Source organism: Rhinopithecus bieti, unplaced genomic scaffold, assembly GCF_001698545.2.
Source record: "Rhinopithecus bieti isolate Rb0 unplaced genomic scaffold, ASM169854v2 scaffold_30927, whole genome shotgun sequence".
Taxonomy (NCBI): Eukaryota; Metazoa; Chordata; class Mammalia; order Primates; family Cercopithecidae; genus Rhinopithecus; species Rhinopithecus bieti.
Window position 1 is genome coordinate 872,924 of NW_016813672.1, and position 22,786 is coordinate 895,709.

Below are 22,786 nucleotides of genomic sequence, written 5' to 3' on the forward strand. Positions count from 1 at the left end.
AAGGCGGAAAGTCCAACTGGACAAAGCAGATTGCTCTGGGAGTGATTTTTTAAAAGATGAATGAAACTGATGGAATAATCATTATGTCTGAACATTAGAGAAGATATTCAAACATATGGTAGAAATCTATGCAAAGTCAATTAACTAAAGGAAATGAAAATTAGTATATGGTAAGGATAATACATCAATCAGCTGTACAAAGCAGTTACATAATCTCAATAATGTACACATATTCTTAGTGTAATCACAGTCAACAATGTAAACACTGAATTATGATATAATTATATTGGGAGGAGAAAAGGGGATAAAAAGGGAATATGCAATGCTGGGAAGCAGAAGAGGGACGCTTTATTTTGAGAATCAAAGAAACAATGCCTAAAATTTAAAATTCAAGTAAAAGCAATATAAGCCTGTCATTTGGAGATATGGTAATAAATAACAACAACAAAAAATAAATAGCTAAAAGAGTTGAAAGGGCTTGCCCTGGAGACAGAAAATGGAAGAAGTCAAAGTAGTGGCCTTTTTCCTTAGGAAAAAAAAATCTTACAGATCTATTTGGTTTTTTAAAGCTGTGTACACATGAAACTTTGATTAAAAGTAACAGAAAAACTAAAATTAAAAAATACAAATCCAACACAGTGTCAGGCTCATAGAAATTCCATAATAAATGTTCATTTTTTTTATTATTTTAATGACAAGACAAAGTTTTTCGTATCACCATTACACTCATGCTAGGGGTAACAGTACTTCTATTATAAATGCTACTTGACCTTTATTTTTACTATGCTTGGCATAACTGGGCATGCTTAATAAAATAAAAAAAATATATAAAACATTCAATTTCTTTTTTTTTTTTTTACTAATCAAAGTACCTAATTTTATACAATTTGCACACTTTTAATGTTAGTAACAGAAACAATGAAATTATTTTACTTCTTGATACTTAAGAGTTTAACTCCAAGACATGCACTACAACCACATAATATATTTTTGTCATCAATATGATGGTCTTGGCATCTTATATATTATGTTCACACTTTAAATTAAGTACTACTTGCTAAAAACAAAAACAGGTAAAGACAACGAACAGACGGTTCACGTCAAGAGGAATATGAAAAGCCAATAACAACACTGACATACCAACCTTATTTGTAATGAAAGAAATACAAATTTTAAAAGTGACATACCACTTTTTATATTGGCAAAAATTAAATAAAAAAGAATACCTACAATTGACCAAGGAGTATTCTGGCGGGGGAGGGAGGTCACACACATATAGTACTAATCAGAGGGATAAATCATACAATTAAAGCCCTGTGAACCAGTCAAATCAATCATTCCACTTTTAGAAACTTTCTCAAGGACATAATTAAGCATGTATCTCAAAATGTACAAGGACATTCACTCTGCCACTGCTTGTAGTAATAAACTGCAGATAATCAAAATGTCTAACAGAAAAAAATGAGTAAATTATGGCAAACTTTTCTTATGGGAAGGCAGTGGGCTTCCAATTCCATTCTCCACACCTGGCTTAGCTTCTTTCTTTTCAACACAGTCCACTTCTAACAGACTAAAAATGTCAGACATTGCCTTTCTCTGTAATTGGATCTAAGTCAATGGAAACTGAGGGGAAATCTTCTGGAGGCTTTTGTTAAAAGTCTTCTTCATGGATAAAACAAATGAGAAGAAATGGCCTTTTCTGTCTTTGAGATACAATTTTACAAAGATGTAAAACTGAAGTAATAGCAGCAGCTCTTGTGATTGAGAGATGGATTAGCCCAAGGCAAAACAAACCAACTGAGGTCAAGGCAAAAAAAAGCATGTCTTTAATGACACCCCTGAACCCTGTGTTATGTTAAACAGTGTCCTAGGTTACTTAGGCCAATTACATTTGGACACTGTTACCTCTGGCCAAAAGCATCCTAACTTGTATTAGCTATACAACAAAGTATGTTAGAACCACAAAAAGTTATGTTAGATGTATATTTATGAACAGTAGATGCGCAGTTAAAAAAAAATTTACAAAACAGTATGTTCCCATGTTTTTAAAAATCAAATATGTTAGTATGGATTCATTTGCCAAGAAAAGGTCGAAAAGATACTCAAGGTTTTAAGAGTAGTTATCTTTGAATGATAGCATTTAAATGTTTCCTTTTGCTTATGTGCATTTTCTATCTTTTTCTACAGTTAGCATGTATCACTTTAAGATTCCACCATCCTTCCTATCAATTCAATGCAATTTAGGAGAGAAAGAGGTAAACATGTATTCCAGTGAGCTATCTTGAACTGGAAGTCTGCTTTTTTTCTTTTTAATTGGAAAAGTTTCTGTTCTTTAAAAAAAACTTTTGTGAAATAAAATTTGATACTAAACAAGCATTCATTTTCCAGCGAATACGGAAGATTACAGTTTTCATTTCCCTTTGTTACTCAGGGAATCATCATGACTTTGTACCATTTCGTATTGGAATTTCTTCTGTGAAGCAAAAACAGTCCCAAAATGAAGGATCTTCAGGTGTCATGGGAACAGCAGATGATATTAAATCATTAAAGTTGAGAATAGTAAATTGCCTCTGGGTTGGTTTGGAATCATCCTGAGATGGAACCTAAAAGGGAAAAGCAGATTACCTTATTGTTATATTGCATGTTAATCTTATGATGAATTTCATAATAATGAAAATAAGTAAGACAAACTTACATTTTAGTAGTATTAAATGACAACATAGTAGGATTCCTAGAACACTGTTTTTATTCCTTATATTAGTGTTGCCAATACAACAAATCAAAAAAATATGAAATAGAAAACCTGATTCTTGAACTTTTTTATATAACAAAAACCTGTGGCATTTAACATGTAGATTTACTGGGCCCTACATTCAAAAGTGTGATTCAGTACATATAAGTTAGAAGGGATCCCAAAATCTGTAATTTTAACAAGCAGTCAGGTTGTTTTCATAGAGGTGAGTGAGAAAGTGAACTTTCGTGAAATACTACTCTAAAAGGTGGGTTGGACAAAACTGCCATAACTATACAGAGATGTATATTTCTTTAGGAAATTATTTATTCAATACTAAACTTAAACTGTATCTTACTCTCTGAGATAGAGTCCTTGTTCACATTTGAACCCAGTGTAGACCCTCTTTAATATTCCACACATTCCAGTATAAATAGTACTTGGGTTTTGTACAGCGCTTTTAACAAGGTCCAGTACTCATTTTATATGACTGGTCTCCTAGCTATGTTGTGATATGGATATCTCAATTTTATGGATGGGGAATCTGAGGTTCAGGAAGAGCAAACAATTCAAACAATTTGTCCAAGCTCAAAACACAGGTTAAATGGTAGATGTGGGCCTGGAACCCAAGTTTGTGAACTGTACTCTAGTCTTCCCAATATGCCACTGTTGCCTAAATAGGCTCTATCCAGGGAAATAAAAAGTAAGTACTGAATGTGCACGTTTCAACAATTATAAAGCTCTATGAAAACAAAAGGTATTTTTGCAGGGAGTGTGAAGCTGAGATTTAAAAACAGAAGGACCAGTAACCTGGGTCAGAACATCTTCTGATAACAGGTGTCAATTTTAACATGCCATCCCTTTATAAGGAAGATAATCTATGGAGAATTCTTAATCCTTTGATTAATCTATCAAAGGTATGGTGTGTTGCCTGAGTTACTTTTGTGGAAGTAACGATGCATATATATTGATCATGCTACGTTCTTTCATGTTGATTTACTAAAAACAATGGCATGCATGTAGTTTTCATTAAAACATATCTGTTTTCCTTAAATAAATACTTCTGCAGAATCACAATTATATGCAAACTAAGAGTCTTTGACCCTAAGGTTTTCCCCTGCTTGCTTACCAGATAATCGGATAAGAAAGTATAAAAACATTGTGGCTGAAGAATTGAAACTGATTATTATGCCACAATACGCCACAAGGTCTCTTACATGTTTGACACTGTAACTTTGGGAGTAAGTTAGGATATTACTTTAAAAGGAGGAGTGGATTCAATTCCCAAGGTAATTCCATTATGCATCAACCTTCAACGTGGTACTCTCACATTCAACACAACCCCAATTCACCAAGAAATAAACTACCATTAAGATGACTAAGAGAATCTTGAATGTCTATTGGAAATATGAGTAGTATGACAGTATTGCCGCATTTTTTATTATTTTTGTTGTTGTAATACTTCAGCATATATGAATGTGAAGAAGTGGGTAACTTTTTTTTTTTTTTGGAGACAGAGTTTCGCTTGTTTCCCAGGCTGGAGTGCAATGGAGCAATCTCAGTGCACCGCAACCTCTGCCTCCCAGGTTCAAGCGATTCTCCTGCCTCAGCCTCCTGAGTAGCTGGGATTACAGGTACCTGCCACCATGCCTGGGTAATTTTGTATTTTTAGTAGAGATGGGGTTTCTCCATGTTGGTCAGGCTGGTCTGGAACTCCTGACCTCAGGTGATCCACCTGCCTCAGCCTCTCAAGGTGCTGGGATTACAGGTGTGAGCCACTGCACCCGACAGCTTTTTAAAAATGTTTCTACAAAATCCCTGGTGATCTTAATATTTGCTAATAAAAAGTATTACTATATCTATAATCTCAAAACTCTCTAAACTGATAAAGGCAAATGACTATTTCCATCAATAAAGAGAAAATTTAACATTGATTCATGCTATTTAGGAAAAAGAGAAATCCGAAAATCTTACATCCTGATGTCTAGATCCATCGGGTTTCCTAAGAGCTACTGCAACAAAATGGTGCTCATCTATTTTGCTTTCCTGAAAGATAAAAGGTAAATAAATATAGATTATAAAATATGCAAACCTAGATGTAGTTTTATTTACATTTTCTAAATCTCATTCTCTCTCTCTCTCTCTATATATGTACACTCTCACACACGCATATATATTTTTCCCCATCACTGCTAAACCACTTTAGAAGTTACATACATGCAGGCCCTTTACTCTTAAATACTTCAACATGTATTTCCTAGTAGGCACATTCTCTTACATAACCACATCAGTTAATAACTTCAGTAAGTTTAACACTGAAACTATACTTTCTTAGCTGTATTCCAAATTCTGTGAATTAATCCAAAAATGTCCTTTGTGGCATATCCCTCCTTCAGAACAGGAGCCCAGTAATGGGCAAGTAGGGACAAGTATCGCATTCAGTTGCCACGTCTTGTCAGCCTTTCTTTTGTTTTTTATGACATTAACGTTTTAAAGTACAAATTCCCCAATCTGCTTTTATTAATAACATTTTGCTCATTTGGGGCTTGTTTGATGTTTCTTAATGAGTGGATTTAGGTTATGCATTCTCAACCAGAATACTACATAGGTGATGTGCCCTATCTAGAGGTACTTGATAGCTATCTGTCCTTCCCTGGTGATGTTCCTATGTATAATAAAGTACAAGGTTAAAAAAAAAAAAAAATCAGGTTGCAACATTGGTATGTAAGCATTTAGTTAACTACATACTATCACGTATGAAAAATCATGGTGGAAATTTATAGATAAAACATAACCAATATGCAATTTTCTATTTTCCCCTACATATGAGACAAAGGGGAAGGAGGCTTTAAAATGTAATATATATTGAGACAGTTACCAGAAAAAATTATGAACACTTAAAAGCTGAACAAACTTTTCACTGAAAAACCACTTTACTAAAGCATTCTTCCATAAAATGTCAAATTTAAGATATGTTTAAAGAGGAAAAATATAAGACTAAGTGTCAGAAGATTTACTATGTCAAAATTATCACAAAGAAAGTCTGCTATGTAGCCCTTTTCTGTTTTCTCTTTAAACAAACAAGAAAAAAGTAACCGGAATGTACAAATTTAAAATATCCAAAATAATTTTCAGAAATCTAGCATGTAAGATATAGTTCTTATATGTATAGAATATTTCAGTAAATAAGAAGCATGCTTAATGTATAATTAGAGGTGTATGTACACTAACAATTGATAGTTGGACACTAAAGAATGTTAACTAATGGATGTACTGTTTTGAACATTTCATTTTTTAAATTTTTTGTAGAGACAGTGTCTCAGCCTCCCAAAGTGTTGGGATGACAAGCATGAGCCACCACATCTAGTCCCTAGCAGTTTTTGACCCAGCTCTCCTTTTCAAAATGCTTTCTGTCCTTGGATACCAACACTACTCTCTTATACCATTTTGGTCATTCTTTATCAGTCTCCTCCACAAATCTGCCTTTGAATATTAGTATAGATGCTCCTCGACTCACAATGATGTTATATCCCATTAAACCCACTGTAAGAAAATATGGTTACATGGAAAATGCATTTAATACACCTAGCCTACCAAACATCATAGCATAGCATAGGCTACCTTAAATGTGCTCAGAATACTTACATCAGCCTACAGTGGGCGAAATCATCTAACACAAAGCCTCATTTATAATAAAATGTTGAATATCTCATGTAATTTATTGAATACTGTACTGAAAATGAGAAAAGGAACGGTTGTGTGGGTTCTGCAATATGAATTCTACTGAATGCATTATCACTTTCATACTGTCATAAAGTCAAAAAAAGTTGAACCATCATAAATTGGGGACCATCTATATTCTCAGGGCTCTATTCTTGGCCTTACTTCTAACTTCTTGTGGCTTCAATTTGCACTTCTCTCTTCACAGATTCAATATATAGCTGCACCTTAGGTAATCTCATAGTTCCAACTTCAAATCCATGGTTTCAACTACCACTGACATAATGGTTATACTTATAACCATTATTAATTTTTTTTTCTCTAGTCCAGCCCTCCATTCCATTCACCTATTTGACATCTTCACTTAGATGTTTGGTATCTCAAACTTAACATCTCATTTATTTTCTAGTATTCTGTATCACAATAGATTATCTTCTAAGTCAGAGAACTGCTCTACAGCCCATTTGCTGGACACAAGCAGGACCAATCACAGTATAATGACCGGTCTGGAAATAAACAACTAGCCCAAGCTAGGTCAGGGAGTCCCTTCTCTAGGATTTTTGGACTTGGAACAGAAAGTGAGTTTACCAGTTTGTTTGGGGCTTTAAACTGTAAATTGTTGTAAACCATAAATTGTTACATGCAACAACAGTATGTTACATGCAAGAGCCATGTTTTCTGTCATGTAGACCAGAGAGGCTGAGAAAGCTGGTGTATAGAATGAAAAACATAGGTAGGAGAAAACCAAAGCCAAAATGTAGAGAAAGGCAAACGTAGGAGACAAAAAGAGCTCTGAATATTTCATCCCCTAATTCTAGTTAATACTGGGGACAGTTGCCGAATAATTCTAGTAACCTATAATACTGTTTTGGGGGTTTTTTTGCCTTGAATTAGTGTGTGTTGGCTTCTCTCACTAGCAACCAGGAACTGCTAGTGACAGAAACAAAATACAGTAAGAGACCAAAATACTTAACTTGATCAATACCTTGCAGGATCTACCAGCCTGATCTGGAATCTCTCTTAAATACCCTCATTACGGCCCAGCTAAAGTGGCTGCTTTTGGCTGTTCATACATGCAAAGCTCCTTTTCAGAGCCTCTTTTCTTTTTCCATTCTGAACTCACAATGACATCTTTCAACAACATCTTTCAAGTATTAGCATAAATGTTACATGCTCTCATGGTAGCCCTGATTTCACTTTCAGAGCAGCAGGACTGGATTCAGTTGCGTCCAAATTCAGTGACTAGCCTACCCAAATCAATCATACATACACGCATAAAAAATAGAAATTCTTAGTTATAACAATTCTAATAAATTTCTTACCTCAAATGCCCATTCTTTTTCTTCCTCTCCATCCAGGAACAAACGTGTTTCTTTATAAACTTGGCCTATATCCAAGTTTAATGGAGATAGATCAAATTCAAGCCGCTGCAATTCAAATCCTAGTCCAACACCAATGGCTTTTATGAAGCTTTCTTTAAGTGCCTAAGATACAGAAAGACATTTTCTCTTAGAATTCAGTCGACAAAAATTTTTCATAGAATCTACAGGCCCAACAGATAGGGAGTTTCAATGCTATGCTACATTACAGCTATATGGCTATAAGCTTTTTTTAAAAAACCCTTACAGCATGAAAACAAACCATCCACATGATCTTAGGGCAAATCATTTAAGCTCTCTGTGCCTGTATCCCCTTGTATGCAACCTGCAATCATGATAACAATACCTTCCTCATAGGGATGTCATGTATATTAAACAAACTTATAAAGAGCTTGAAGTAATGTCTTCTGGCATGTAGTAATATATATATATCAGTGTTTGTTACATAAGACCTCAGGTGTATTAGTTCCTTTATGACAGAAAACATTATTTACAAATCGTAATGCTTTGTTTCAGCTTTAAGTAAGTACTTTCTAACTGAGCATTATATATAGGTTAAATTTTCTTAAAATGAAATGTCATTATAATGTAATATATGCATAAAAACCATAACATTCTCAAGCAATCACCCATTTCCTTCAAGCACTGTTTGGACACTACTGGGTAACCAAGGACTCTGACTTTAAATGAAGATAATGGAATCATTATAGACTTTTGCTTTCAAAATTAGAAAGAATTATACCCAATTCCTATAAAACATATCCAGCTGAGTCCATTCATCCTTAAAGCTTCTGATTGTTTCCCATTCTTTGTTGGTAAACTTTCGTTTCATAATATGAAAGAATTCTGGAATTGAACCACGACCTGTCAGTTAAGGAAATAAAAATTAAATAGCAGTTCTATTAAAAAATAAAAAGTTGCTCTATTACTAAAACTGTTCAAGACAGCACCCCCCAAAGATCTAAAGGGCAACCATTCTTTTGAATACATTTAAAATAATCCTAAACCAAATCTCAGCAAGTCAAAACAACTTGAAAATTGAAACAGTAAACACACTATGACAAGCAGTGGTTAGCCCAGAAATATAAGAGTAGTTTAACAAGAATTGGTGATATTCTATAAATTATTACTTAAGCAGGAAAACCATATGGTTGCATCAATATATGCCCCAAAAAGTTTTGATACAATTTAGCAGCCAAAGCTGTTACAAATTTTAATTAACAGGAAATTTCTTATATAAAAGGGTATTTATCAGAAGCCCAATTAAAATACTCCTAAAGTAGAACCATATTATTCTAAAGTCTTATTTTGTTATGTAACAGAGAAAAAAAGGGAATAATTCTTTTACTATAATTTTTGGAAAATTAGCAGAAAGCTGAAAAGTGTTCTTTTATTCTACATTATTGCCATGGCTAAAAAATTAATACTTACCTTCTTTAAAATGTTTTCCAACTTGTTTTCTAATATGACTTCTTCAAATAAAAACATTTTCATTATTCTTTCATGGTTACAGTTGCAAAATAAGTTCATTTAAAAAAACTTGAAACATATCTTTAGTGCCACTATTTCATAGATAACAAAACATTACATAGCATTCGAAAAATAAATGACAAAAGATACAACCCAAAGGATCTCATTCCCAGAACTAAGGGGTAAAATACATGTTAAAATTCATGGTAGGCCTCTGGTATTGAATTTTCCCAAACATTAAAATTATGTGTTTGTGTGTCCTTACCACCAAGCACGAACTTTCTACCAGCATTCATTTTATATAAATATGCATAATATGTATAAATATTTACACAAATATGTATTCAACTAATATTAAAAACAAATTGATCACTGTTCTTGCCTTTTATACTTACAGCCTAATGGGCCTATCAGAGGTAGGTGAACCACAAACATTTACTGAGTGTATACATGAATGTTAACTATTATATGGTAAATTACTTCCTAAATATTCAACTGCCCTGTATCCTTAGTTCCTTATTACATTATTTTCCAGAAAACCTTTTGAAGGTAATCCCTTTGAGGATTCTGTTAATATGGGCTTACTCAAATTCTCACTTCTAAAATAACCAACTCCAAAATTTGACATTCTCAAATGATTAACACAATTCTTAAAGAGATAGCTGATACAACACTCTCTATGGGCATTTCTTATGTAAATAAATATGTGGAGAAAAAAAGATGTTGAAGATGTTGAACGTCCCCTTCTTAATACTTCACTGGCCTTTAATCACTAATTCTCTCTATGATAATTCAACAGTTAGAATTCCACTAAAAGCATACAAGTGCTAGGTACCACAAACCACATGATGAGCAAAACAGACATGGTCCTTATCTTCATAGAGAGTTTACAGTTTCTCCTGCAGTAAACAAATACCTTTCCCACATTCATCTCAAGGGCAGAATATATTAAAAATTGGTTCTCTCACGAAATATTTATGACTTTCCCAGTACCCCCGCTTCAAGAGTCAAAATAGTCTCCTCTTAGTTCATCAGGAAGTATTTCTGCTCATCTTGTTGCTGATATGTGGTACTATGGATCAAAATAAAGATCCTCATTCATTTTCAGGCACTGAGATATTAAATTGTGATCTTAAGAGTTCAATGGCAAGAAATTCTTACCCCTTTTGGGGCCACGGATCCCTTTGATTGTTTGGTGTTTACTCCTCAACACCTTCCTGAGACTAACATTAATAGAAGCCCCTCAATAAAAACTGTTTTGTTCAATGCATCAATAGTACATACTGGCTTGATAAATAACACCTTAAAGAACACCTTAAAGAAAGTAAAGACAGAAAGCTTCTGAAGTAACTAAAGTAAATCTGGAAATTTTAAACATTGGGGACACTATATCTCCAAAAATCATAAACTGTTTCCTGTTGAATGGATTTTGGCACAAACAGCATATGTAACAATAATGGGAGGAACAAACTATCTTTGGTTTGGAAGACTGCATTATATATTTTGAGTGAAACTGTAGTTCTAACAGATTAATGTCCAAAAAATCTGCATTTAAAAAGATACGCATTTTGTCATCTATAGTGTTCATTTTGCTTGCTGCTTTCTTCAAATTTTATTTTTATAACCTCCAAGAAGCCTTCTGATTTTTAACTAAATAAGATGGGGCAATCAAGCAAAAAAATTTAAATAAGTATGCTATTAAAAAACTGATTAACATAAAAGGCAATCAATCTGGCACAATCACTAGAAAGCAATCACATAACTCATTATGTTCAGTCAAGAAATACCGATATGAGTGCATTTTCATATACTTTAGAGCATCTTATTTAGTTCACAAAATAAAAATTTGACAGCAATAGGAAAAGGTGATTTTGTAAATATTCAGCCAAAGCACAGCAGCGCCACACTGTGGCATTATGGTGGATATACAGTGGGCAAATAACTGTTAAGTGTTAAATACAGTTTACCTCGGAAACTGGAATAAAGAAAAATTGGTAGGAAGAACAGTGAATTTGTCCCTTAAGCTATTTGAAGACAGCACAATTACTGGACATACATGTTGGCAAGTTCTAATACTACCATTACATACACAGAGAATCATCAGTCAAGCTGAGAAAAACCTGATCCTCCTCCATCTTATAGCTTGATCATTAAGGAGAGCAGTGTTAGATATTGTATTGTGCAACGATTAGCTAATTAAGACCACACAGAAACTAATGTTTTATTTTAAACACAGTAGTAACATACAACAAAATCATGTAGCTCTAATGCCTTGAGCAACTATTGCTGGCCTATAAAAAAAAAATTCTAGTAGTACCAGAACCTCAGGGCCTACCTATATTAATCCCTCTCCAAAACAAGGTCACCAATATGTATACATAAATATGTATATATAACAGTACCTCAGCCTTTAGGAAAATGGGCTGGTCATTTTTGAGGCACGTGGAAGGGAGTTAAGCAATGCCCAACTACGTGCTTGCTTCAAAGTACCAAAATCTAGCCTTAGATAACAAATCATATTAGAAATTCCAATAGCTTCACTTTCTAAGTACTGAACTGTATATAATAGAATTATATATAATTTTGTTTCTAGGAGAAGTGCCAGTCTTCTAAGATATGAGTTAGTATGTATACGCCGTAATGCTTCACTTATCAGCTCATTTGTCCAGGAACTTATCCAGACACAAACCTAGAATAACACAAAAATATCTGAGCTGCCAATATAGGTTTCACAAACTACATGTTACTATCAAAGGATGTATTTATAGTTAAGCCCTCAATTCGTGAAGTACAGCAGAAAAAGCACTAGAGTGAAATACATCCACCTAGGTTTGAGACTCACCATTTAGGCAGTCCTAAACTTCAGTTGCTCTTACACTGTTTATCAACACATATAGTTATTAACACACAGAGGCAAGAAACAGGCTGACAGAGCTAGAACTACTGGGCTGCGAATGTTATCCTTTTAGGAAGAACTCCAGAGAATGAAGACGACGACCAAGAGGACAGAGCAAGAAGCCTTTTTATTTTTGGGCTTTGAAACCTAATGAATTTACTCTGCTGGGTTTGGAATATGTTTGAGAACCATGATCCCTTTTTACTTCAAACTTCTTTTTGGAATGGGAATGTCTATCCTATGCCTCTCCTACCATTGTATTTTAGAAGACTTGTTTTCTGCTTTCACAAGTCCACCCATGGAGAGGAATTTTGCCCCAAGAAGGATCATACTCCAGTTTCACATATAGCTGATTTAGATGATTGAGATGATGAGATTTTGCCACTTTTTGGGTTGATGACATTAACACTTACATGAGATTTAGAGTTAATGCTGGAATGGGCTGAGAATTGCTGATGCTGGGATGGGGTGAATTTACGTTGTATGTTAGATGGATATAAATTTTGCAGGGGGCCAGAGAATGGACTCTACTGGGTTGAAGGGTGTCTCCTGAAATTCATGTCCACCCAGAACCTTAGAATGTGACCTTATTTGGAAATAGAGTCTTTATAGACGTAATCAAGTTAAGATCAGGTCATACCTAATTAAAGTGAGCCCTGAATCCAATGCCTGGTGTCCTTACAAGAAGAGACAGACACAGAGAGGAGACAGAAAAAGCCATTTGAAGGTGAAGGCAAAAATTGGAGTGATGCAACTGCAAGCCAGGGACTGCTAGGAATGAGCAGAAACTAGGAAGAAGCAAGGAAGGATTCTTTCTTGGAACCTTTAGAGAGACCATGGCCCTGCTGACACCTTAACTTCCAGCCTTCCCAAACTTAAAGAGCCTTCTGTCACTTGAAGACACCATGTTTGAGGTACTTTGTTAGGCAGCCTGAAGAAACTAATATACACGTAGATACAATTTAAATTATACATAAGCACACACATTCACGTACCCTTAAGAGCTTTAATTTTATGTCCCTGGAGTCAAATTTTCAGATGCTGGTTCATCACTTCTGAGCTACAGATTGAGTATCCCTAATCTGAAAATCTGAAATCCAAAATGCTATAAAACTCCAAGCTTTTTGAGCATCAAAATTATACTCAAAGGAAAAACTCAGGAGCACCGTGGATTTCCCACTAGGGATATACTCAACCTGTAGGTTATTTATTTAACATTTACTTAACATCTCTATGGCTGTTTCTCAAATTGTAAAATAGGGACAAAGAATTGGGCAGATTAAGAATAAACATGTAAAACGCCTGGAACTATCAAGTATCTAATAAATATTAGCTCTGAGGCTGCTGTGAAAGTCATTGTTAAATGTGTATCTTCTTTTGTCAACTGTTTTTATGAAGTCCTTCCTATATTCATCAAGTAGGGCTTAAGTGGTTTTCCCATTGATATTTAGAGGGGCATTTCACATCTTAACAACATTAACCTTTGTCTGTCAAATTTGCCACAAATATATTCTCTGGTTTGTGAAAGATGATTTAATATGAAATCATATCTGTTGACTTTGTGGTTTCCTTTTATCATTTTAAGCTTCAAAAGCCATCTTTCAGAAGTTTGCTCAAATATACAATTACACTGTGTTCTAGTAAGTGTTAATAAAACTTTAATTTTGTTAGAGTTGAGGCAATGACTTTCTGATATCACTCATAAAAAATGGTAAATGGGCTATAAATTTTCTTTTTGTTAGTTCTGTAAATTACATCCAATACAGAGTTTCCCAAACATTAATATGCCAAACAATCAACTGGGAATATTGTTTAAATACAGAAACCCGGCCGGCCACGATGGCTCACGCCTGTAATCCCAGCACTTTGAGAGGCTGAAGTGGGCAGATCACCTGAGGTCAGGAGTTCGAGACTAGCCTGGACAACGTGCTGAAACCTCATCTCTACTAAAAATACAAAAATTAGCCAGGCATGGTGCAGGTGCCTATAATCCCAGCTACTCGGGAGACTGAGGCAAGAGAATCACTCGAACCCAGGAGGCGGAGGTTGCAGTGAGCCGAGATTGCACCACTGCACTCCAGCCTGGACAACAAAGAGTGAAACTCCGTCTCAAAAAAAAAAAAAAAAAAAAAAAACCCTGTTGTACCCTCAGAAATTGTGGCTCCCACAGGTCTGCAGTGGTTTCAAGGAATCTGTATTTTTAATGACCACCCTAGCTGATTTTGATACCCTGATCAAAATTTTAAAATAACATGCTATGGTCCTATTACTATGATAGAAAAGAAATCTAGGACTAAACGTACTCTAGTTTCAAGATAAATTATTTTATTATTTGGATACTAGCAGGACTGTTGCATTTTCCAGAAAATTTAATTCTGATATTCTATGTATGATTTCTTCTCTATTGTAGTACAATATATATAATTTCACCCATTTTTAAGTATACAGTTCAGTGGTATACAGTACACTCATACTGTTGTACAATCATCACTACTACCTGTCTCCAGAATTTTTTATTCTTTTTTAAACTGGAATTAAATCTGTCTAATCCCAATCTTGTTTGTTTCTTATCCATTTAATCTGTCATCTCCTTCAATAATATATATTTTCATAAACCAAATCTCTATGTTCAGTCCTATCTCCTTATTCATTCCCCTTCATTCTGGAAGTGTTTCTCAGATGTATCCTATATACCATCAATTCAATTTCCTGTAAAAGCTAGTCTATTTACAGGTTCCTATACAGATTCTTTCAGTACTGACGTTTGCGAGAAAGGAGGATTAAAGGTTTTGCGGGGGACAGAGTTGTATGTTTTAACTTGAATTTAGTAATAAGGACAATTTTCTCTTAAAATTAAAATTAAAAGGTTCATGGAGAATTTTATCTCAGAGAAAACATTTCTTCTACGTCCTTTAGCTTTTGAAATTTTCTCATAACTTTGTAAGTTTTAAAAAATTATTTTACATAGTTGGTTTGTTTTAAAGGGACTGAGAGGCATTTGTTTTAAAAAAAAATAAGATTCTGGCAGAGCGCAGGGCTCACGCCTGTAATCCCAGCACTCTGGGAGGCCGAGGCGGGCGGACCACGAGGTCGGGAGATCGAGACCATCCTGGCTAACACGGTGAAACCCCGTCTCTACTAAAAATACAAAAAATTAGCTGGTCGTGGTGGTGGGCACCGGTACTCCCAGCTGCTTGGGAGGCTGAGGCAGAAGAGTGGCGTGAACCCGGAAGGCAGAGCTTGTAGTGAGCCGAGGGCCGCTGAACTCCAGCCTGGGCAACAGAGCCAGACTCCATCTCAAAAAAAAAAAAAAAAAAAGATTCTGCTACATATATTTTTCTGTGATGTGATATTGGCCGGGCACACTGGCTCACGCCTGTAATTCTAACACTTAGGAGGCTGAGGCAGGCAGATCACTTGAGCCCAGGAGTTCAAGACCAGCCTAGGCAACATGGAGAAACCCTGTCTCTATTATGATATTAAATATATATATACATATACATTCTAAGTCCCTTCAGGTTCATATAGACCTAACTAATTCTTTTATTACAGCTAATAATTATCTGTAGAATGCATCCACCATTAATTTATTTAACCAATTTCTATTAGTAGCTTCAGGTTTTGTTGTTATTCATAAATATTTTGGATAGAGTACCATAAACAAGATTGCTAAATCAAAGACTATGTATATTTTCAATTTTAACATTATTTTCCAAAAAGCCTGTAGCAATTTCTAGTGCTTCTATCTACATGATTGTTCTTTTTCGACATTTTCAAAAGCTCCACGTGTTTTTTTCCTATTTTCTACAAATCTGATGGGCATCTCATTGTTACTTTAATTTGTATTACTCATCATTAAGGTAATAGCTTACTGACTACTTGAATTTGTTCTTTTGTAAGGTGCCTATTAATATTTTTTAATCACTTCATAGAAGCTCTTTATATATTATGGATATTGACACTTTACCAAATTTGTTATAAGAATTTTCCTTATTCTATTATTTATCTTTTGTATTTGGTTATATTTTGGAATATAATTTTTTAAAATTTAAATATCGATTCTTTCTTTGATAAATTCTGAACTCTGTCTTGTTTGAAAATAATTCAGAAAAAGATTTACTGCAACTCAACCTATTTTGTCCTAAAATTATAATTTTTTTTTTTTACTTTTAAACTCCTAATTCCTCCAAATTGGTGTATATAGTATGTCTTACATCCACATGACTAACGCATTCTGCCAGCACCATTTAATAAATAATCTTTCATTCACTGAATTGAAATATGTATATATCCTGGGCTCTAAGATTTAACTCTTCTAGTTATCTATTCTTTCACTAGTACCATGCTCTTTTTAGTTTACAATGCCTAACACAAGTTTTTGAAACTGGTAAGGCAGGACCCTTACTATATTTTTCATATTCCTAGCCATCAGTTCTTCCATAACAACTTTAAATGTATGTAACCCAGTTTCACAGAATTTTTCATATTTTGGTATCTGCAAATCCTTTTAATAGGAATCAACAAAATCTCATACTGAGGTCATATACTGTAGAGAGCAGTGGTTAAATATATGAACTTTTACTTTTTAGTTAAGTCAACTTGGACAGATGTCTTAACCTTTTATATAAAGTAACAGTACTACTTACGCACTAGTCTTATGAAGATGAAATAATACCTACTAGGCATCTAACATAGTGTCACACACTTGTAGGAATTGCTCAGTAAATACTAGTTACACAATCAAATCGTACTGACAATGGAAAAAGACCCACCTGTAACTGGGAAGGGGGAAAACTCCTTGAGGGTGGAGACTTGGTTTTCCAGTAAGGAATTCAGAGTACAAAGTGACGTGTGACTTTCTAAAACTACTTAAAGGTTTTAAATTCCAAGTGCATTTAAAAAAAAAAAAATTCAGCAAAGTTTATTTTGAAAATGTAAAGATGAACATGTAAAACCATAGGGGAAAATTCTAGCCCTTTCCCAAATTTCAATCATAATTTTATGTATTTGGTCTACCTATTTTGTCTTACTTTGTAAACATGGTCATAAAACTAAACAAATCAAAAGTTACCCTTTATGCTCAGCACTTCAAACACCTTTAATGGTAGAAAAAATTAGAAAACGAAGGGAAAACCTTCATTTAAATTAAGATGAAGACCAGGAAAACACTATTCTTCCTAAGAGTAAGAATGCACCACCCTGGCATATAGTAGGCTATATACTAGATACATTCTCTCCTGCCTGGCTACAGCCAACAGTGGGAGAACAGGTAGAGGGAGGGAAATGAGCTGCACTCAGTAAAAACGGTTAATGCACCATGAAAGAAAAAGATTCTCTAAGTTCCTACAGGATTCTTACCTATAGAACAAGACGGAGTAATGGAATTGACTCTTTCAATGCACTAATGATAACCTCCAAAGCCAACTCTGTCTTTAGAGCTGACAATCTAGTAATGATGCTTAGTACGAAACACATACTTTCCTTGCTGCTATCCTAAGTTTTGACTACCATCATTTAGCAAGACTCTTAGGAAAAATCCCTTGCTCAATCTCCTCACTTACTACAATAAGTATAGCAATTCAAAGAATCTCCAATGAAGCAAATGAGTGTCTACTTCCCATCCTCATTAAGAAATCATGCTGTGTCCATTCATTTTTCAGAAATGAGTGGCATGGTAACAATACTAGTGACAACTGGAAAATCTCTCTTCTTTTCTGTGTTACTGGACATAGCAATAGCTTTTCGCAACAAAATAAAGGAAAAGCCTAGATATTGTGATTAGTCAAATAAGATCAACTGAAAAAAAAAGATGGTGGAAGCAGGTCTAATAAAACATAATTAACAGGAAAACTAAATCTGAAATTTTTGCTCAACTGTCTTTCTATCATTTATTAAAAGCTTCAGTTATTAATTACTTGTTTATCCAGCACTGACCATAGCCAACACCGCCCATCAAGTTAACTGGTAATAAAATCTGTTTCTCAGAGGTATCATTTCCAAGCAGATAACAACCCACTGGGCCAATTTATTACCGTGTAGTTGTGCTGACTGCACTGTAAAAAACAATGGCCTTTCCATTTCTGATTTTAGAAAAAGTTCCTATAATGACAGCAGAAAGCTGTAAGAATATATGGGCTAATTCCCATGCTAAGAATCTTCTATGGCAGCAATTTTTTTAGAGTAAGCCACCTATATCCCTGTTGAATACCAGATCCTTTCCTAAGAAAAATGCACGTGTACACATCATACAAAATGTAGCAAACAATTTCAGGAGGTTAAACAAAATTCCTTGAAGGGAATCAGATCAACAATCTGTTACAAGGTTTCCAAAATCACTAGTAGGGCCTTGTTCTGAGCAAACCTGAGAATAGAGTTATATTGGAAAGGTTTATGAGTAGGTAAGAGAAAGAGTAGCTAGTAGGAAAATGCAAGGTAAGGACAATAAAAGCAAAAGGGAGAAGAGATTCACAGCTACACTGAAGCCTACAACAGCACAGTGTTTATTCATTCATTTAACAAATATTTTACTATTATATACTAGGCAAGGTACTAAGAGATGTGATAGTGATTAAACTCTGATGTAGCTAACATGGTGCTTGCTCTCACACAGCTTTTAAGTACCAGGAAAAGATAATCAACCATCCTGATGAATAATCAACTGAGACACATTACTGAAATAAGGAAAATGTATTTTATGAGAGCCTACAACAAAAGAACCTAGCTTAGATTGAAGGCTCACAAAGCTTCCCTAAAGTAAAGTTAAGGTGAAATCTAACAAGTAAATAGGAGTTATCTATGCAGAAATGGGAGTGAGAGAAAATTAATACAAGACTTACAGACTGAGAGAGCCACATATTCAAACCACATATGGTGCAGGCAGTATGGAGATTAGACAGTTTTACTATGAAATTAGGAAGATGTGGCTTCTTTTATTAAAAGGTTTCTTCTTAGCCTGTTACGTATCTTCTGTAAAAATAGCAGTATATACATCATAGGGCAGTTGAGAGAATTAAATCACAGAATATATCTAAAGCTCTATATAAAATGCCATGGCACATGGTTAAGTGTTCATTAAATGTTAGTGACAACGACAAGTATACAGTCATTAAGAGAACCTGTATTTAGTATGTATTAAATTGCCTGGGTGTACATTCAACCCCACCACAAATGTTAGTGGTCCTTAAAGCCACCAGTAACAAATTTCTAAGGCAATATATAAGCAACTTAACTACTTTAATAATGTTTGCTCCTCATTTTACTTGCATAAATGGGCTAAAAAGAGCTGTATTTAGATACAGAACAAAGAGTCGCCCGTTGGTATCCACTGGGGACTAGTTCCAGGACCCTCCTCAGATACCAAAATCTGCGCATGCAGCCCTGTGGAACCCGCATATATGAAGTCAGCCCTCCATATCCTCAGGTTTCATATCCCGCAAATACTGAATCTTGATATGCGTTTGATTGTGGATGCAGAATCTGCGGGTACAGAAAATTATTCCCAGGAGTAGACCCATGCAGTTCAAACTTATATTGTTCACGGGTCAACTGCATATGTTATCTCTACATAAGGACTACAATGCACTTTACTATTGAGATTTTTTTTAAAAACAAACTAACAATTTAACTGAAAAATTGTGGTTAATGTTTAAGTGAAATAAGTCAAAGTACAATTCAAAAAGAATTTCATTTTACCTCTAGGCAAAGTATTATATGGATCACCAGTAACGGATAATCTATTATTTATTTGTAAGTCTGTAAATATTCATGGAAATATACCCTTTTCAGATTTATGCTCTCCATTACCTTTCTGTACTGAGCACATTTTCTCTAAACTTAAATATCTCTAATACACCTCCTGGCCTGAGATTACTCAATAGGTAAGAACTGAGGCATCAAGACACTTAACTGCTGTAGTACAAAAATGCAATGTTACCTGGAAAACTAGTCTTCATTATATCAATCCCAACTTGCAGCTCAGGTTCAGCAGCAAGCACCGCATAGTCCCCTTGATGAGAGATGTTAAAGTTGAAATTCGGGTAAGGATTCGATGAGTCCTTTGCAAGAACTGGCTTTCCTTTTGCAGTTCTTTGCAAACGAATATGATTCCAAGGGATATTCAATTTCTCTGCAACCAATTTCCTTATCATCAGACGACCAGCCTGTTAAGTACATAAAACATTTGGTATGTATTGATGTCTGCCAAAGATACAACCACACTACGTGTAAAAGTATTTTTTTTTTGCTTCTAAAATTTTCATTTTTAAAACTTTTCAAAATATTTAAGGATTAAACACACGTTAACTTAAACTTAACCAACGCTTAAGTAGATAAAAAGTTAAAGCCCACCTTAACAATTCCCTCTCCTTTGCTAGCGACCAAAGTTAACAGCTGGCATCCTGTCAGTCTCTTCTGTATTTAAATATATGTGCATTTACATATTTTTGCTAACTCTACATATAAACACATACATGAGATTATACTTATGTAGTATTCTACCACATATAAGCTTCTAAATTTATAAGTATTGGGAATTATTTTATGTCTGTACACATCCATCTGGTCCGTGCAATTTTAACTGTAGCATATTTCATAATATTATTTCCCCTTTATTGGACATTTTAGGCTGGCTCTAGACCTGCTGTCACAAACAACTTTGCAGTGACAGCCCTCCTGTATCTACATTTGTGCATATGTATTTCTAGATCCCATATATTGATCACCCAGCTTCAACGATTAGCAAGGCATCACCTATCTTGTTCTGCTCTCTCCCACCTCCAAATATTATTTTTTAAATAATTACTAAACACACACACACACACACAAAAACAAGAATATAAGATGACAAAGTATGTATTTTAAAATATCTTTCAGATTTTTTTCTTCTTCAATTCTAACACTGACTTTTAAAACTGCAGGCTTTTAAAAGTAGTTCATTTCACAATTCCTTACAAATTATAAGTGTAAAAAATTTTCACCAATATGCCTTATCATTATCAACTAGTCAACATCTCAAACAGAAAGGTGTTTCAATATGGGACATTTTTAAGAAAAGACTGTCTTTTAAATGATGGTAATTCACGGTTGCTTCAAATTGCACCATATTTTAGAGATTATTTGTTTGGAAATCCCGTTTTCCATTTGTTGCTTCAAAATAATAGTTAAAATAAATCTACGTAAAATACTGTTTCCCATGGCATCTAGTGAGGAAGGTATCCTCTCCGGCTTCAGGTTCATTGGCTTCAGTCCTGGGGAGCGCAGGGCTACGAACTATATCATACTGCCAATAATTTCTAGGGCCTACCGCGTGCAGGGAGTCCTCGGAGAATGGTGGGATATTTAACAGGCAGAATATGCATGGGTTATGAACCCACGCAAAGAAAAAAAATAACATTTAAAGATAAAGACATAAAACATTCATTACAGAAAACACAATTTTGTCGGCCTTCCCTACATTTATTTCATAGTTTAGGAGGGTGTCCATTTGAAATAACAGGGGGAAAGAGATAATTTTTACAGCCATTGCGGCCTCCGAGGCGGTTACAAAGGCCGTGGAAACCAGGCCGTGCGTCGCCCGCAACTCCGCAGCGCCGGCTGCTGTCGCCCGGACCGGCCACAGGCTCCACAGCGAGAAGGTCGCCGCCAGCGCGGGAGTGTGGGGTCTCCACAGCCCGGCCCGCCTCCCCCAACATCTGCTTCCTAGGCTGTAAATACCAAAAAAGACCTGTAGTACCATGGCTGCCTTAGCGTCCCGGGCAAAGACGAACTGGCCAATGCGCTCCTTCTCCTCGGGCTGAATCGATCGCACTGCCAGCAGCCATTCGGCTCGGCTAGGCAGCCAAGTGCCGCAGGAAAAGGCCCAGCGCACGCCCTCCATGGATGGCACCAAGCAGAACCGTTTGGCAGGGAAAACCATACACTGCAAGCGGACCTCGCCGTTACCTCGGGCCTGATGGCGCGGTCGCAAGCGTGGCCCCACCCCCTTCTTCCCGGCGTCCGTGCGCAGGGGGCGGGACGTCGCTACGCAGATGGGCGCGTGGTCCACCGACAGCCCTCCCAGCCCGCCCCCAACTCCGCCACCTCCTCTCGGAGAAAGCAGCTGGGGGCGGAGACGGAGATCAGCTCTGCGCTTTGCGGCATTGTATGACGTCACGTGGGCGTGGCTTCCGAGGGGAGCGAAGGGCGGGACCAAGGCCAAGAGCCCGGCAGTTACTCCACTCACACTTGCGGAAGAGTTGACGGGACAGCGGTGCAGGCCAATCGCAACCAGTCCTCTGGAGGCAGGGAGACTGGGGTGGAGACTTCGGAGACTGCAGTTGCAGGTGGGTGAGCTCCGGGGTCTGAGGGAGGAATGGGATGGTAGCCCTTATTCTCGGGGTCTGGGTTGGCCCCTGTGGCCCACAGAGAAGAGAATGTCCTTGGCTTCAGCTGCTTCATGTACGGGGCACGAGAGAATTTCACCTCTAGGAGGGGGTCTGCAGTGGTGCCCCCTGGAGTTGTGCAACGCGGCAGCCCTGAGTTGCTTCTTTCCCTACCCCCATCCCCATCGGCCTAAGACCCACCCTCGCACAGTACGTTCCCAACCCTTTAGCA

At 36.0% G+C, this 22,786-nt stretch overlaps 2 protein-coding genes across 4 annotated transcripts in view; one reads left to right on the forward strand and one right to left on the reverse strand.

Annotated features, from left to right (window-relative positions):
• Positions 1-659: 659 nt before the first annotated feature.
• On the reverse strand, positions 660-22,262 carry AASDHPPT (aminoadipate-semialdehyde dehydrogenase-phosphopantetheinyl transferase). The gene is made up of 6 exons (XM_017848862.1): positions 21,927-22,262; positions 20,130-20,355; positions 8,573-8,694; positions 7,774-7,935; positions 4,706-4,777; positions 660-2,603 (listed from the first exon to the last, which is right to left on the reverse strand). Exons 1-6 carry the CDS (start codon positions 22,107-22,109, stop codon positions 2,439-2,441), a joined length of 930 nt encoding a protein of 309 aa, XP_017704351.1. The 5' UTR covers positions 22,110-22,262; the 3' UTR covers positions 660-2,438.
• Positions 22,082-22,786, forward strand: part of KBTBD3 (kelch repeat and BTB domain containing 3) — a 31,851-nt gene continuing 31,146 nt past the window's right edge. For 2 of the 3 annotated variants that reach the window (XM_017848858.1, XM_017848860.1), the window contains exon 1: positions 22,082-22,515. The gene's annotated coding sequence lies outside the window, so the exon portion shown is untranslated. The remainder of the gene's footprint in view (positions 22,516-22,786) is intronic. The other variant, XM_017848859.1, reaches the window with a different exon arrangement.